This window comes from Octopus bimaculoides, chromosome 1, assembly GCF_046866305.1.
Source record: "Octopus bimaculoides isolate indiv1 chromosome 1, ASM4686630v1, whole genome shotgun sequence".
NCBI classification, from domain to species: Eukaryota; Metazoa; Mollusca; class Cephalopoda; order Octopoda; family Octopodidae; genus Octopus; species Octopus bimaculoides.
In genome coordinates this window covers 97363616-97380673 of record NC_142928.1, presented here as the reverse complement: position 1 = coordinate 97380673, position 17058 = coordinate 97363616, and the positions used below count along the sequence as shown (strand labels likewise).

The window sequence follows — 17058 nt, the reverse complement described above, 5'->3', positions numbered from 1 at the left end:
GAGTGGTTAAGCAGCTGTTTTTTCACACACGGTCATATTGTTGTAAAAGAAGTCATTTTCTTCAAAGAATATGGACTATTTGTTCCATGATTTTGCTGATATGCAAGGTTAGAGAGATAGTCCTATAGTTTTTGGCATCCACTCTACTACCTCTTTTATGAATAAACATGTTCCTTCCTTCAACTTGTCTGGAAGAGAGACTGCTGTGGTTTTGCTTGGGTGTGTTTATATGATTTTAGAAGGATTGCTGGGAAACCATCAAGGCCAGTAGTTGAGTTTAGGTTTATCTTGCCTATTGCCAGTATTCTTTTATATCAGTGTAATCAATTGTTACTGCCTCTCTCTTTATAACTATGGTGGTAAAGAACTCTACAGTTTTGCTAACTTGCATGTGCTGTAAGGATGAAAATACTTTTGAATTGTTCATTCAGTGTTTCACTCATCCTCATTGGGTTTCCTGTGAAGGAGTCATCTTTTTGGAGCAATGATCCTACTCTGCAACACACTAAGGCAGTTTCTTTTGGCAAACTTAAAGAAGGCTTTAGGGTTTAATTTTTATATTTTCTATAACCCAGGCTTCTTTGCCTGCTCTCTCTTTTCTGTGAGAGTACTACAGATTTCCTTCAATCTTCAGCACTGTTGTTTGCAGGTGGGATTTAAGTTTCATGTCAATGTCAAGTGTGGGGAGACATTGAGGCCAATCCTGTTTGAAGATCCCTTTCCAATCAATTTCCAGTCTGTTTTATGGAAGTTCAGATTGGATAAATTTTAGGTGCTTCTCATAGGCTGCATGTCTGTGAATTCTTGTAGTCCACATATGGTCATTATATTGTAATCTGAGCTTACTGTTAGTGTCACTTTTACATTATGGATGAGTGCTGTATTGTTTGTGAAGCAGAGATCAATTATATTGTTTTCCCTGGTTGGTTGGAGTACTACTTGCTCCATGTATAATGTGTCAGTGAGGTTGAACAGGGATTCCACCTGTCTTTGTTTGCACCGCATCATTGTTGAGAGGAAAAGGCCCTCAAGCCATCCTACACTGGGCAGGTTGAAGTCTCCTATGTGAAGTATACTGATGTGTTATTCTAATTTGGTTAAGACTGTTTATATTTTTGCAAGGCAGTCTTCAAATGCACTGTGATTTGGAGCACTTAGTAGGCAATAAATAATACAAATAACTATATTGAGTTGTCTTATATGTACAATTAGTACATCACACACCGAGTTTGAATATGATAAAAGGACCTGGGGCATGAGGTCTTCGTGGATGTACATTGCAACTCCACCATGACTCCTGTCTTTTCTGTTTGTTACACAATATAACATACTTTGGTATGTGTATCTCTGCATCTGCGATATCCAGTTTTAAATGCATTTTAGTGGGTGCTATGCATAAAGCTTGATTGCATGCTACAAGGTCTTTCAGGACAGGAATTTTGGTTCTGTTACTGTATTGTAACAGTCCACTAATATTTAGTGAGAGTATCAGTGTGACATCTGTGTTGATGTCAGTGGTAGTCTTATATGTTGGTGGGGGTGGCTCCCACTCTAAATTTGATGCACCTAAGTCTGTTGCTGCACGTTCTTTATGCCATGCATAAAAAAGATTGCTACTTAACTGCAGCCATTATGACTGCATCTGGATAGAACTGGTTGTTGGAAGAGTACACACTACATCTGCGTATTTTAGTCTTGGTGCAGGTGGTGCATGACCTTTTCCTCTTTGGGGTCTTTGTTTATCTTTTGGTCCCTTTGGATGGAAGTTTTTGCCCTGCCTCATACAGCTGTGACATAGTTTTGGGTCTGTGAAACAGCAGTTTGCACCATCATCTCCATATCAGCAGACACCACACAAATACAATTTACACACTTGTGTGTGATCTCTCTTTTTTCATTTCTATTGTCCAGAGACTTTCTTGTCCCAGTAGTTTTCTTTTACTATTGAGCCCTTTGCATATGGGCAGTCTTAACTTATTTCTTTCCTTGGTTGTTCTTCCTGGGACCTGTTTTTTTTTCTTTTTTTATTTGTATCATCATCGTTTTGTTCCTGTTTGTTTTCAGAGGCTTTTGTTTTCTTTTTTTCTTCATTTTCTTTTGCTCTTTAGTCTCTTCAGCTCTTCACATTGGTGGTGGTATTGCCATTAGTGCTGGTGTCTCTTTCCCTGACAGGTCTCTCATTCATGGTTTCATCTTTGTTCTCTTGGGGATCTGTAAAGCCAGGGGAACATCTCTCACTCACATCAGTGTCTCCATCTTTTTGTGTTTGTTTTCTAAGAGGGTATCAAGGATGTTAATGTGAGGTCTGATGAGAACATCTTGTTTCTTAAGTATATGTATGTGACAGAGTGTACACAAGGAGGAGGAAAGAGAACAAGTGGAAAGCCAAGGAAAATGTGGCATAGTATGTTCCAAGACGACATGATAACATTAGGAGAGGGTTTTATCTGGAGTCTTGATCTCAACAACGGTGTTAAAATGGTGACCTTTGAGCTGCATTTTCATCTTGAGGAAGAGATGGAAGTCTGCTGGTGCTAAATTTGGTGAATAGAGCAAGTGTAGAAGTGATACCATGTTGTTTTTGGCAAAAAACTTGCAAACAAGGAGAGCTCAGTGACATGCTAACAGAGACCTTGACAGACTTCAACACAATATTCTTTCTGTTCAGTGATCAGCAGGTGGGGAGCAAACTTGGCAAAGACATGCTGCATGTTCAATTCAGATGTTAGGAATGCCTGTACAGATCCATATGACAGACTAACAACATCAGCAATGACATTAATTGTCCTCCAATAATCCTCGTACACAAGCTGATGAATTTTCACACCTGTGAAATAATGAACTTTAATAGGTGTTTTAAAAGAGCATTTATATATTAAATTATTCCTAAGACATTACTACTGTTACACATATTATTGAGTTTATGTTACCAGAAAGGGCCTTATAAATAATTTCATTGGTCTTCAAGTTGTTACTATGAGGAGATACTGCAGTATTATTATCTTCATTTAATCCAGATAAAGATGTAATATTTGTAGTAGACATAGATTGGTATTTGCTACCTGACTGATTAAAGGTACATTTTATTACTAATGTTATTTAATTTCCTTCTGTTAATTGCTGTTGTATTATCTACTAGATTAGGTGTAGTGGAGTATGCAAATTTTATGGCATGTCAATTAAGTATCTTTCTATATCTACCAGAATAGGGAAAAAGCATTTCCAATGCTGTAAAAATATTCCTGGGATATCCAAGTTCATCTGAATTTCAAAGGATGTGTTAAACCATATGACATTTCTTTTATATAATCTAATTCTACTGGGTTTCATTGTCATTATTGAGATTAGTGAGGTTGATTCTACATTTTATTCTTCCTCTTATGATCATACAATGTGCAATGATTATTCTCAGGTTTAAATTTGTTATCCCTATATTCAACTTTTTTATTCACATAATCGTGCTATAATTCCAGAATTTTCCAGATATGTGTCTGGGTTTTTGATGGAAATACCAGAGTTATTTATATAATTTGCTTCTTAACTATACAATCATGTTGGTTACTATGTGAACTGTCTTTTCCTTATTTATTCTTCTACTATCTATATGAAAGCCTTCCTATTCCTGGCACAAATCCACACATCCCTCAATACTACTCCCCACTCCTAGTTGGGTGGGTTTTTTTTTGTCTTGCAAAGTACTTGGTGACTCTTTGGTGCTGGTGCCATGCAAAAAGCAGCCAGTACACTCTGTAAAGTGATTTGTTGGTGTTAGGAAGGGCATCCAGCTGTAGAAACCATGCCAAAACAGATAGTGGGACTTGGTGTGGCTTCCAGCCTTGCCAGCACCTGTCAAACTGTTCAACCCATGCCAGCATGGAAAGCAGATGTTAAATGATGATGATTTATTACGTTTATGTTCTTGTGATTATAGTATATAAAACTACTGCAGCAAAATACAACATCCATAGAGGATATAGTTGAGCTTATGTAAAGTCTGCATATTGTATGGCTTTGAGATTAGATGTGGCTCCAAAGGCTTTCATCATCATCATCAACAACGGCATTTAACATCTGTTTTCCATGCTGGTGTGGATTGGACAGCTTGACAGGAACAGGCCAGTGGCTTCACTAGGTTCCATAGTCTGTTTTGGCTTGGTTTCCACAGTTGGATGTTCTTCCTAATGCCAACCACTCTACAAAGTGTACTTGGTACTTTTTATATGGTACCAGCACCCGCATCAATGCTTTTTATGTGGCACCTTGGTTTTAGGATCTCAATTCTGTTGTGGTGTGTGGGTCTTCTCAAGTACAGCATTGTGTTATATTAGCATAGGTATGCAATGCATTTATGCTGCATTTTGAGTGTGCTGTGAATTTGTAGAAAATACATATGGTAGAGGAAGTATTTGGGATAGAATGAGCATCTTGCTAGAAGTAGATGAAAGCAAGCAGAATAAGACATTTTCCCCAAGGGTACCAGTCTATAGTAATTATGGTATTTTCTTTGTTTTCTTTGTTTTTTTATTTTTTGACATGGTGAAGATGTTTCTGCATGTTACAGGTCTAGAGATATAAGTTCAGGTGAATTCTATAGTGTAAGACAAAGTAGAGATGACGAGTGAAGGAGAATCAAGGGATCAGGTTAGCTTGTGTGTTTGTGAGACAGTTCCTAGGCTGGAGGAGTGGGAATCTTTGTAGGAATAATAAAGGAAAGAATGAGAGTTCACAGCCATGTCAGTGGGTTCACAGTAATAGTAGTAGTAGTGAGTGTAAGTGTTAAGTGCAGGTTTACTGAATAGTTGGGTGGATTTCTTTTTTTTTTTGTCAATGCAGCCTGATTGTTTGTCTATGTAACAGCTGCTCTGTCTTAGATATATGAGCAGTGTTCTAGTGTGACAAACAACTGTGCCTCATATAACCAGCAGCTGTTCATTAGTTTCTGGCTCTGAAGAGAAAATGTCTCCTTTGGCATGCAGTTTTGACTGCTATAGCTGTGTGGTCATCATGAGAAATCAGTAGTTAATGTGAAGTGTAGCATTTGTTAGGTTTGTGAAAGTTTTAGCTGTGACTTGTTCATAACCGAAAAGGGTATTTAATGCCGTTTTGTTTAGGTGTATGTGTAGTGGCTTTGTGTTTTTTAATTCTGTAGAAGTGGACCAGGTTGAAAGCCTCCTCCAGTGTGGAAGATGTTTTCAAAGTGCCTTTTCAATATCTAGCATGAAGTGTCTTGGTTACATGTCGATGATATCCTTGTGAAAGAAGAAATCGAGGAGTGAAAGATGGTACTATATGCATAAGAATATGTTTAATTAGGAGTGTCTAGTTAGTACAGCTAAGATGTAATGAGTTTGTTTTCTAGGCTTATAAAAATTATGCATGCATACATACATGCATGTATGTATGTATATATGTATGTGCATAATTTTTATAAGGAAAAGGTTAACAGTGTTTGAAGTTCCAGCTAAGTTTTCTTTGTCAGACTGATTGATGATGGTGACTGAACCAGGTCTTGCTGAACTTTTCCTTTTTAAAAATAAAAATGTATATTATACTCATACTTAGTAGTATTGAGTGAGCCTTCAATTAGCGTTTGACTTTGTTTATATATATATATGTTGCCAGTGCCACTTAACTGGCTCTTCTGCGGGGCCGTCGTAGGATTTTCGAGCGAGATCGTTGCTGGTGCCCCTGGACTGGCTCTTGTGCGGGTGACACATGAGGTTTTTCGAGCGAGATGAGTGTGGCCGTTGCCAGTACCGCCTGACTGGCCTTCGTGCGGGTGACACATAAAAGCACCCACTACACTCTCTGAGTGGTTGGCATTAGGAAGGGCATCCAGCTGTAGAAACTCTGCCAAATCAGATTGGAGCCTGGTGTAGCCATCTGGTTTCACCAGTCCTCAGTCAAATCGTCCAACCCATGCTAGCATGGAAAGCGGACGTTAAACGACGACGATATATATATATATATATATATATATATTTATATATATATATATATATATATATATATATATACACACACACACACACACACACACACACACATATACAATAATAACTATATAATTATATATATACTCCAATTAAAGCAATATTATCTAAACAATTGACTGAAAAATGATGAGGTAACCCAGGCTAGAATTGAACCCACATATCAACGCTAACATGGCTCCATGCGCATCCAATTGAGCCAGAAGACTCATTCATAAATTTCAGTCAAACTTTATGTATAGATACTTAACTGTCTAGTACTACATATAACATTTGTAAACAAACACAGAGGCTTGACAAGTTATGGAGAAAGAGCAACTACACAAGTCTTTTTTATACAATAATAGCTATATAATAATATATCATAATAATAATAATAATACATTTACTCTGATTAAAGTGACATTATCTAAACAACTGACTGAAAAATGATGAGCTGGCTCAGGTTAGAATCAAACCCATATATCAACACTATCATGGCTCCACATGCATCTGATGGTTAGTCAATTGTTTTGATAATGTCACTTTAATCAGAGTATATATATTATTAGTATTATATAGTTATTATTGTATAAAAAAGACTTGTAGTTGCTCTTTCTCCGTAACTTATCCAGCCTTCAGGGTTGTTTACAAATATTATATATATATATATATATAAACCTGTAATTAGTGACGCTGTTGTTCTCATATAACAATATAAAATATAAAGCAATTCCTCTAAAAAAAATTAAAGCATATAGCAGTTAGTACTTTTACTTAGGTTCCATGTACATAAAAAACAAGACATAGAAGTGGTCAGTCAAGTGATTATTAGTAACCAATGTTAACTAAACACTTTATGGTTGCTATGTGTTATGTTTTATTGTAATCATGGTACAAATAATCAGCAATTTGTTTTTGATGTCATTAACCTAATTGGCCTTTTATGATAACCTTATCACTAATTATAGTGTATGAGTATCTTTCAGAACTTAAGTTTTGCAGATGTTTGTTGAAAACCTTGCAAGACTTGTCATAAACCAGCTGTAACTATCTAAGCTGTTATAATGCTGTTATTGCAAACTATTCTTCTAAAAGAGTAAATGAGGAGGGGTCTTCAGATAGTTTCTTGACCTGCTAAAAGTAGCACCCAGATTTCCTTCAAGTCATACCTACTGTTTTAATAAGGAATATGTTTGATAATTTAGTTGTGGCTTCCTTGCCCATAGAAAAATTGGTTGCAGTTGAAATGCAATAGTTACTCTGATGATGTTCTAGATGATTCAAACAAGTTATTAAGTGAAGTTGAGATAAGATTGTTTATTGTGGGCTAGAGTTGGGTATAAATCTGGTGATTTGTGGGCAGACAAGGTAGTTTCAAAACAATGTAATTCTTGGAAATAAGGCTATTTAAAGGTGGTGTTGGTATCTCTTGCAGAAGTAATTTTCCCCTTTTTTTTATATTTTCTCAGTGATTAAAAGATGTACTTAGTAATACACAATGGTTGACACAATGAAGTGTACACTTGTCATCTAATCAGAGGGCTTTGTTTTTAGGTGTAGTCTTAAGTGAAGGGATATTCTTGGACTCGGGCATAAGAACAGTTGTATAGATAGATGTTCAGAACAAATTTTATGCCAAATAAAAGTATACTTTCTTTTCATTAGTTGTTGTTCATTAGGGTTATCATATCTTTCTTCATGTTAAAACTAGGACTTCATATAGTTTTCTTTTTTCCTTTTTATTAATTTATTTTTTCTTTACTTTCAGTTTTGATTAACTCCAGATTTTTTTCTTTCTCTTAATTGTAATTCTCTTATACTCTTAAATGTCTTAATAGTAACAGCCTGTTCCTCTTAGTTGTTAGTTCCATTATTCAGTACTTAATTTTCATTTTGATTGCATCATTTATTTTACTTATCTTTTTAACAGGAGGGCCCACATGAAGGAATGTTTCGATGGTCTTCGTAACCAAATACCTCCTTCAGAGGACAAAAAGAACTCCAATCTAAGTATTTTACGAAGTGCTCTTCGATATATACAGGTAATTCATTCTTATATATTAATATTGAATGGGAGACATACCAGTTATATGTTTAAAGTATTGGTTTATAAGGCAAATTTTTACAACTAAGCTTGTAGTAACTTGAAAGAAAAGTAGTAAACCATTTTTGATCATGGGCGAGAGTTTGTTGAAATGAAATCCATTTGCCTGATTGGCAAACCTTCCCTTTGTGAACATTTCTCTGGATTCTTGTTCCTTTACTTGGAATGGCATATTTTGAATCATTGGCATTCTTAATTGAAAATTTTGAATCATTAACCTACTATTTACTCTTTTTGGATCTCTTACTGCTAAGATATTGGGTTTTGCTTTCCAGAACTTGTGAGATACATTCATTCATTCATCATCTACTTCTTCATTTGAATTTATGTATTGTTATATTTCTTTCATTAAACTCTGATAAACATTATATGCAATTCTTCATTCCAAAACTGCCTATCACTGTTTGAAACTTCTCTCTTATATGTACCAATTTTTTTATTAATCAATTACTATTATTATCAGTAAAAAGTATTTTGGACTGTTAACCTCATTTTTCTATCTGATTGTAAAGCATGATGTTTGAAATTGTTCAATCATTAGGTGTCAGTGGTGAAAAATAATTGTTTTCTTAATACATTTGATGGCTCCTTAACATTCTAGCTATTGTAATTTTATTTCAAAATACTACACCCTCAGTATAGGTATCTCGTTTTTTAGATCTCTCTACTTTACTCCATTCAGTAGTTATAACTGCTCCATATCATCACCCTCTCTCGATCTCTGGCGTGTGCGTGCATGCATGCACACACACACACACACATTTGTTTGGTGATGAATTTATTTTGTTCTTCATTAATGCTTTCATAACTTCAGCTGATTTAAATGTCCTGGTAATGGTTTGTCTAAACTCACCCCTCCCCTACCAACTGCTCTTTAATTTTCTGGAGCTCTGCCTTGATCCAGTCCTGCTAATTTCATTTCACCTCAGCTTCTCTTAGGTATTATTTTCACTTTCTCTTTTTGTTAGTATGTAATCCTGTATCTTGTTTTCCCCTTATTTTATGATTGGTACACTATATGATGCTTGTGTGCGAACAGCTATACTCCTTGGTAGCGAGATATGGGCTCTGAATCCAGAAGATATGCATAGACTGGAGAGAAATGGAGATAGTATACTCTGTTGGATGTGCAACATCAGAGCACATGTATGGCAAAGTGCAAATGTATTGAGAGAAAAGTTAGGCACAAGAGAAATCAAATGTAGCATACAAGAGAGAAGACTATGTTGGTTTGGACATGTGATGTATATGAATGAGGATAGCTGCATAAAGAAGTACCGATCGCTAAAAGTAGATGGTGCTTGTGGAAGAGGGAGACCCAGGAAGACATGGGATGGAGTGGTAAGGACCGATCTCAGGATGTTGGACCTCACAGAGGAAATGACAATGGACCGAGATGTCTAGAATCGCTGTGTGTCCCACCCACACTTAACAAGGAAACGTCTCACATACTCTACCACAACAAACCAAACTACGTCTGTACATCTCTTCTCTTCCTCACATTTCCACTTCATGTGCTATGCTTACTTCCCACTCTCCAACCCTGTCCTCTTGGCCCTGTGCCACTATATCATTGCTCTCCGCTAGACCCCAACCTATGTGATCCACCCACACGCCCTGTCTCACTGTATTATTGGTATCTGTTAGCCCCCAACCTGTGTGTTCCACCCACATGTAACAAGAAAACTTTTCACTTACCCTACCCCAACAAACCAATCTACATCTCTTCCTCACATTTCCTTTATACACTCCCTATCCTGTCCTCACAGCCCTGCTTCTCTGTATCACTGCTATCCTGTAGCCTCCTGACTATATACACCCAGGTTTTGGCACCCACCCCACCCCACCCCCACCCCGCACTCTTTAATCACACTTCCTTTGCAATATCCTGCCACTTATATCGCGTTTTGAACCTCAAGGATATGCCCTGGCACTTGCCACCATCTATATTTCTCTTTTCCTTTACTCAGCCATCCCATTTATATTCTGCTCCCTGTCCCTTGTGAGTATGCCTGGCATTTTGCCACCATCTCTACCCTGCTGACTCCCACTCTCTCTCTCCTTCTCCTGCACTTCCCTCAAGTTGGGTAACCATGTATTTCCTTTGCAGTAGCGCACCTATTTCTGTCTTCATTCCTAATCGGGGATGTAAAAAGCACTAAGTCCACTCTGCTGAGTGGTTGGTTTCAGGAAGGGCATCCAGCTGTAAAAATCCTACCAAAACGGTCACTGAAGTTTGGTGCAGGCTTCTGCCTGGCCGGCTCTTGTGAAACTGCCTTGCCCATGCTAGCATGGAAGGCAGACATTAAACGATGATGATGATGATGCCTCCAGCATGCATTGGGTTTTCAGAAACTCACTTAAAAACAATGGCTCAAGTTAGAGGGAAATGGATGCTGTGGTATGCTTCAACCCATGAGCTTTGTTTTTTTTCTCCTCCTCCTCCAAGCATATCAGTGCTCTACTGATCAATTTTCTTTTCTCAGCGTACCAATTTCTCATTATATCAAATTCTTCTCCCTCAAATCACACTCACTGGTTCTAATATACTAGACACACATAACTACTCATTCTCTTTCAAATGTTTTCTCATATCTCTTAACTATTTCTGTGTCTGTGCTTCTGTAGGATTTACTTTCCTCTGGATGTCAGTAATAAAGGTTTCTAATTCAGTTTATTTATTTTTTTTTTTTTCGTCACATTCTTTAAAATCATTTGCTGTCTCAACTCCTTCACCCACCAGTGGTTTAAATAAATTTCATCTTGCATTTAAGGTATCTATCTCAAATCATCTGTTTCTGAAGGTTTCTTCATTGGTGACTTCTTTTAACCCAGTCCGTTGTAGCTTTACTACTTCTATATCCATACTAGCCTGATTTATCTACATTAGTTTCTTTTCTTTCCCTATCAGTGACTGATTCATTGACTCTCCATTCTTGATTTCTTTATTTGTTCAGTTGCTGTTCTCATTACAATCATTTAATCACTGTCAAGACATTTCACTCCATATCATACTTCACAACAACTACCTCTTGGATCCCCTTTGCTAACTCTATATTGACTGCCCTTAGTGCCAAATGTGCTTCTTTCACTGATCTGTCTGAAACAACTAAGTGGGTGACTGAAACTATCACCTAAGGTATGTCTCTTCAAATTCACCATACATGCCATATTCATAACTTTTGAGTAGTTCATATGCAATCATACTGAAAATACTGCATACACTTAGAGAAAGTCAACTACTATGACCAGATATTCATCCATTATTGTCATACATAAAAGTATCATAAAAGCAGAAAATATGTATTGTATTTCCTAGAGCCAGAGAAAATATGTATTGTATTTCCTAGAGCCAGGTCTTTTGATCTGTTGCTAAGTGGACCTTGACTAGCCTTACAGAATACTCCTGATATTAGATAGGTTTAGCATTCCTGACCCTTTTCTCTTCCAATTCTACACTGCCCATCAGACAACAAATTCTATTCTAAACTTCTTTTCTTGACCAATTCTTTCAAATATACATACTTGTTGCAAACAACCTGCAAGGGACTCATAAGAAAAACATTCAAAATATAAAGCTAGAACATTGTCCTGTTTTCATCATTCATCCGCTTTCCATGCTGGCATGGGTTGGATGGTATGACAGAGGGCTGGCGAAACAGAAGGCTGCACCAGGCTCCAATCTGATCTAGCAGAGTTTCTACAGCTGGATGCCCTTCCTAATGCTAACTACTCCACGAGTGTAGTGGGTGCTTTTTACATACCACCGGCATGAGGGCCAGCCAGACAGTACTGGCATCAACCATGCTTAAATAGTGCTTTTTACGTGCCCCTGACACAAGAGCCACTTAGATGACACTGGCAAGGACCTTGCTTGAATGGTGTTTTTTACGTGCCATCGGCACAGGAGCCAGTCAGGTGACACTGACAATGATCACACTCAAATGGTGCTTTTTATGTGCCACTGGCATGGGAGCCAGTCAGGCAGTACTGGCAATGATCACACCAATCAAGTGGTACTGTCATCGGCCATGACAACAATTTCACTTGCCTCAACAGGTCTTCGCAAGTGCAGTTTACTGCCCAATAATTGAAAGGTACTCTTAAATGGGCTAGTTATTCTGCACTGGCATAGGCCACGGTTACAGTCTCACTTGGCTTGCCGGGTCTTCTCAAGCACAGCATATCTCCAAAGGTCTCGGTCACTTGTTATTACCTCTGTGAGGCCCAATGTTCGAAGGTTGTGCTTCACCACCTCATCCCAGGTCTTCCTGAGTCTACCTCTTGCACAGGTTCCTTTTACTGCTAGAATGTGACACTTTTACACACAGCTGTCCTCATCCATTCGCAACACATGACCAGACCAGCACAGTCGTCTCTCTCGCACACCACATCTGATGCTTCTTAAGTCCAACTTTTCTCTCAGGGCACTTACACTCTATCGTGTATGCACACTGACATTACACATCCATCGGAGCATACTAGCTTCATTCCTTGCAAGCTTATGCATGTCCTCAGCAGTCACGGCCCCTGTTTCACTGCCATGTAGCATGGCTGTTCGTACACATGCGTCATACAGTCTCCCTTTTACTCTGAGCGAGAGGCCCTTTGTCACCAGCAGAGGTAGGAGCTCTTTGAACTTTGCCCAGGCTATTCTTATTCTAGCATCTACACTTACAGCACACCCACCCCTGCTACTGACTTGGTCACCTTGATAATGGAAGCTATCAACTACTTGTAGTTTTTTTTTCCTGGAATGTGGCGGAAGCTGTTGTCTGCATATTTTCAGTGTTTATTGCTCCTGAGCATTTGCCACACAAAAAAACTATCTTCCTAGTTAGCCTTTCTTTGATATTGCTGCACTTCTTATGTATCCATAGCATACACTGGGTACATTTTATGGAGTTTCTACCTACACCTTTTCTACAGATCGAACAGGGATTTGTGGTTTGTCTGCCTTCCTACTTATTAAGATTTTGGTTTTTGCTAGGTTGACTCTAAGGCCCTTCGATTCTAGCCCTTGCTTCCATACTCGAAACTTCTCCTCTAGTTCTGATAGTGATTCAGCAATTAGAGCAAGGTCATCAGCATAGAGACGCTCCTAGGGGCATCCTGTCTTGAATCTGTTATTGCCTGGAGGACTATGATGAATAAGAGGGGGCTGAGGACTGATCCTTGGTGGACCCCTACCCCTACCCGGAATTCTTCACTGTACTCGTTGCCAAGCCTCACCTTACTGACAGCATCCTTGTACATGGCTTGTGCAGCTCTCACTAACTATTCATCTATTCCTAGTTTCCTTATTGACCACCAGATAAGGGATCGGGGGACCCTGCCAAAGGCTTTCTCCATATCAACAAAGCTTAGGTACAGAGGTTTATCTTTGGCTAGGTATTTCTCCTGCAGCTGTCTTACTAGAAATATAGTATCAATGGTGCTTTTCCCAGGCACAAACCCAAACTGCATCTCGTCTAAACTGACTCTCTCCCTAATTAGTTGGACTATGACCCTCTCCATGATTTTCATTACCTGATCCAATAACTTGATAGCTCTAATTATTTGTACCTAATGCATCACCTTTACCTTTGTAGCAGTTGACTATGGTGTTGCTACACCAGTCATTGGGTATGATTCTTTCATGTATCACCTGATTGACTATATGGGTGATTAGACTATAGCCAACACCACCAGAAATTTTTAGCATCTCTGCAGTGATTCCTGATGGGCCGGGGGCTTTCTCTGTCTTCATACCCTTAATTGCTTTATCTACCAAGGTACTGTCAATTCGGATAGCTGGTCTCTTTGTTGGATCGACATTCAACAGACTCTCTTTCTCCTATTCATTCTCTTCATTTAGCAACCTTTCATAGTGGCGTCTCCAAGTCTCTCTCCTTGTAGCCTCATTAAATGCAAGTGAGCCGTCATCCACGTGGACACATTTCTCTCCTACGACATCACAATTCTCTCTCACAAATTTTCTCTAGGTTGTTTGGCATAAAATGATGTCTGTACAAACTATATTTTACCATTAACTCCATAACATTAATAAATATTTTCGATATCATCGTTTTTGTATTTGCTTTTTCCTCTACTCCTTTTCTGCCTAAAAGGCTGGTCACCTTTGCAACACTAAATGTTTGTTTTTGAATATTGTTTGCGATGATTTTGTTATTTCTCAGGAAATGTATTCTATAGTAGTTTCCTGTTGCCTTGAGAAATTTGTTTTCATTATGGGAGCATAAAAGAAGGATGTGACTTTTCCTGCTTTTCTCAAGAACATTAGTGACCTAAGTGAAATAATTAAAACTAGAATGAAAAGCTGATGATATGCAGTTCTGACATGTCAACTATTGTTTATTACCAGAACATGCCACAATAGAGCATTGTGACAGGAAATGGTAGCTTACTTTGCTCAGAAGTTCTCATGTTAGGCTTTGTTAAAAATGTTATTGATGTCAAGAACAACATCAATTTTACTGAAGTTGTCAAAGATGAGAGATCATTGATGTATGACTTAGAGAAATAATTCCCCAGCAGTCTGGCTTTTTTAAAGCTATATTGATGGTTACTGAAGAGGGAGAAATGATTCAACATGAAGAAGATAGCTATATTAATGATGGTTAACATGTTTAAGATGTAGGGTGGGAACATGATACGTTGATAGTAAGTCTTCATAAATTGGAGAAAAAGATTGAAAAGTTTGCCAAAGATATGAGCTATCTCTGGAGCATGCTATTTGTGGGCAATGAAAAGGATACTGTTGGAACCAATCACCTTGTTGATTTGCTGTGATCAGAGAAGTTTTCACATGTGTTCACTGTTTGCATGGAGGTGGAGAATTTAGGAGGAGTTTTGTTGTGTGAATGTAGTGTTAAAAGCATAAATAGTGGCAAGAGTGCTACTTATAGAACCAGTTTAGTTGAGAGTACTAAGTACTGGAAAAGTCACATCCCTCTTTTATGCTCCCGTAAAGAAAACAAAATTCTCAAAGCAATGGCCTAGAAAGCTCTCCTGCAATTTGGGAGACAAGAGCACAGAGGAATTCTTTCACATTTGCATGTGGTGTCATTAAATGACTTCCAGTTGACTGCACTGGGTGCATCATCTAAGTGTTGAATGCAGTATTCTGAGTTTGTACACTGATGCAGTGCATGGTTATATGAAGAACTTAGAGAAACATATTAAGACGGCTGTCTCAGGAGGGTGTGCATGAACCTCATTTGCTGTCAAGAGTAGTCAGCCTAGAATTTGTATAGCCCTGAGCGGTTTACTGGCTCAGAGGGAGTGTTTTGCAGTAGGAATATGTGAGATGTGTTGCTTTGATTAGGCTGTGTTTAGACAATCTGATGGGACAGTAGTAGGAATAGGAGGAGGAATAAAGGATGGCGACAAGTATGAGAAAGAGATAAACCAATTATTTGGAGTGTCAGTGTGTCAAATGTAGCTATGAGAAAGATAGAGTTTCTATGTGCCACTGTTGGATGTCACAACTATGAAGTTGTGTGCGTTAAAACCAGCAAGTATAGGTAAAGTGAGATAGATGTCTGTGCAAGAATAGCTCCTGATTGTTAGAAGAGTTGAATGGAAAGTAGTTAAGACAGCAGATAAGATTAATAAGAAAGAGAGATTGAGCTAAAATTTTTCATTTTTCCTGATTTCAAGATGAGTAGTGATTCTATGTAAGCACATATGCTACCATTTAAAACGAAGCGTATAACCTGAACAGCTGAGATGGCTTAGATATTTAGCGAGATTAATTTCTGATCTGTAGTTTGCATGATGTAAATGTAGAGGATGGCAAATTGTCCAGTGGCTACTACTTCTGCTGTCCACTGCTTTCTTTAATAATCTTCTTCGTGAGCCTTACCGGTCTGGTTAATTGACGTATTTATTTTATAAATGTTTTTCTTTCTTGAAATATTTTCTTTCTTTGCTGATATGAATTGGACAGTGCTATAAATTTGGGATATTTACATAAGAATTGTTGGAGACATTTTTCACAGTTGAATGTTCCTACCAACATCAGTCACTGAGTTATCGAGTGAAAAATAAAACGGACAACTATTTTCCAGATTTACAGTTGTCACTAGTGTCTTGTTTGATTGTACAATGAAAAATACCAGATAGGATTTTAACTTTAGTGCATTTCCGCCAGGATTGACCGTCTAATTACCTGAGGATGTCGCCTATTATGTGTTATTGTTACTTTACTGGGTTATGTTACGTTCCCCTCTTGATATTAGCAATAAAAAGAAAGAAGACTAAGGTTATTCTCTGCTCATTCTTTTTTCCTCTATTCCACAATACCTTTTTTTTTAGATAGCATTTATAGTATAACCTTATTTTCGTTTTGTACTGTCACATTATGGCTTTCAGATTAAGCCTGGACACTTGTGTCACTTTCAAGATACTTAGACGATGGCAGAATCGGCAGAGCGCTTGGCAAAACATCTAGCGTCATAATGTCATGTCACTTTACGTTTTGAGTTCAAATCCCACCCAAGTTTACTTCTATCATTCATTCTTCCGACATCGGTAAAATAAGTACTGCTGTCCTAACCGACTAGAAGGTTATGGGATCTTTTTTAAAACGGGGGCCACATTTTTCATTAACGAAACACTTTGAAACTTGGAACACTGGTAGATTGTGTCATATAAAACATCTTTTTCTCTTAGTCTTCTTAAAAAAAAAAGAAATCCATAAATTATTCCATGTTAAAGTTGTCGTATTTCTGTAATTTCAACCAATCACTGACGTCCATTCAACCGATATACATTAAGTGCCGACTACATAAACAAACGATTCTGAAACAATTAACCCTAACCCTAACTCTCACCCTAACCCTAGGGTTAGGGTTAGGGTTAGGGTTAAAGCAAATTTAAAATGAAAAAAGCAAATAAAACGAAGGTATGGAGATTAAATACGCTTTACATCGCTTAGTGAGCCAAAGGAGTAAATGTAAACAACTGAATACTTGT

General features: G+C 37.9%; 1 protein-coding gene across 7 annotated transcripts in view; it reads left to right on the top strand.

Moving 5' to 3' along the window:
- LOC106867929 (uncharacterized) overlaps nucleotides 1-17058 on the top strand; it is a 112858-nt gene that overhangs the window by 45638 nt on the left and 50162 nt on the right. For all 7 annotated transcript variants that reach the window (XM_089354500.1, XM_052968413.2, XM_052968406.2 and 4 more), the window contains one exon: nucleotides 7906-8017. In XM_089354500.1, coding sequence (XP_089210626.1) covers nucleotides 7916-8017 — 102 coding nt within the window. In that variant the 5' untranslated portion in view covers nucleotides 7906-7915. The remainder of the gene's footprint in view (nucleotides 1-7905; nucleotides 8018-17058) is intronic.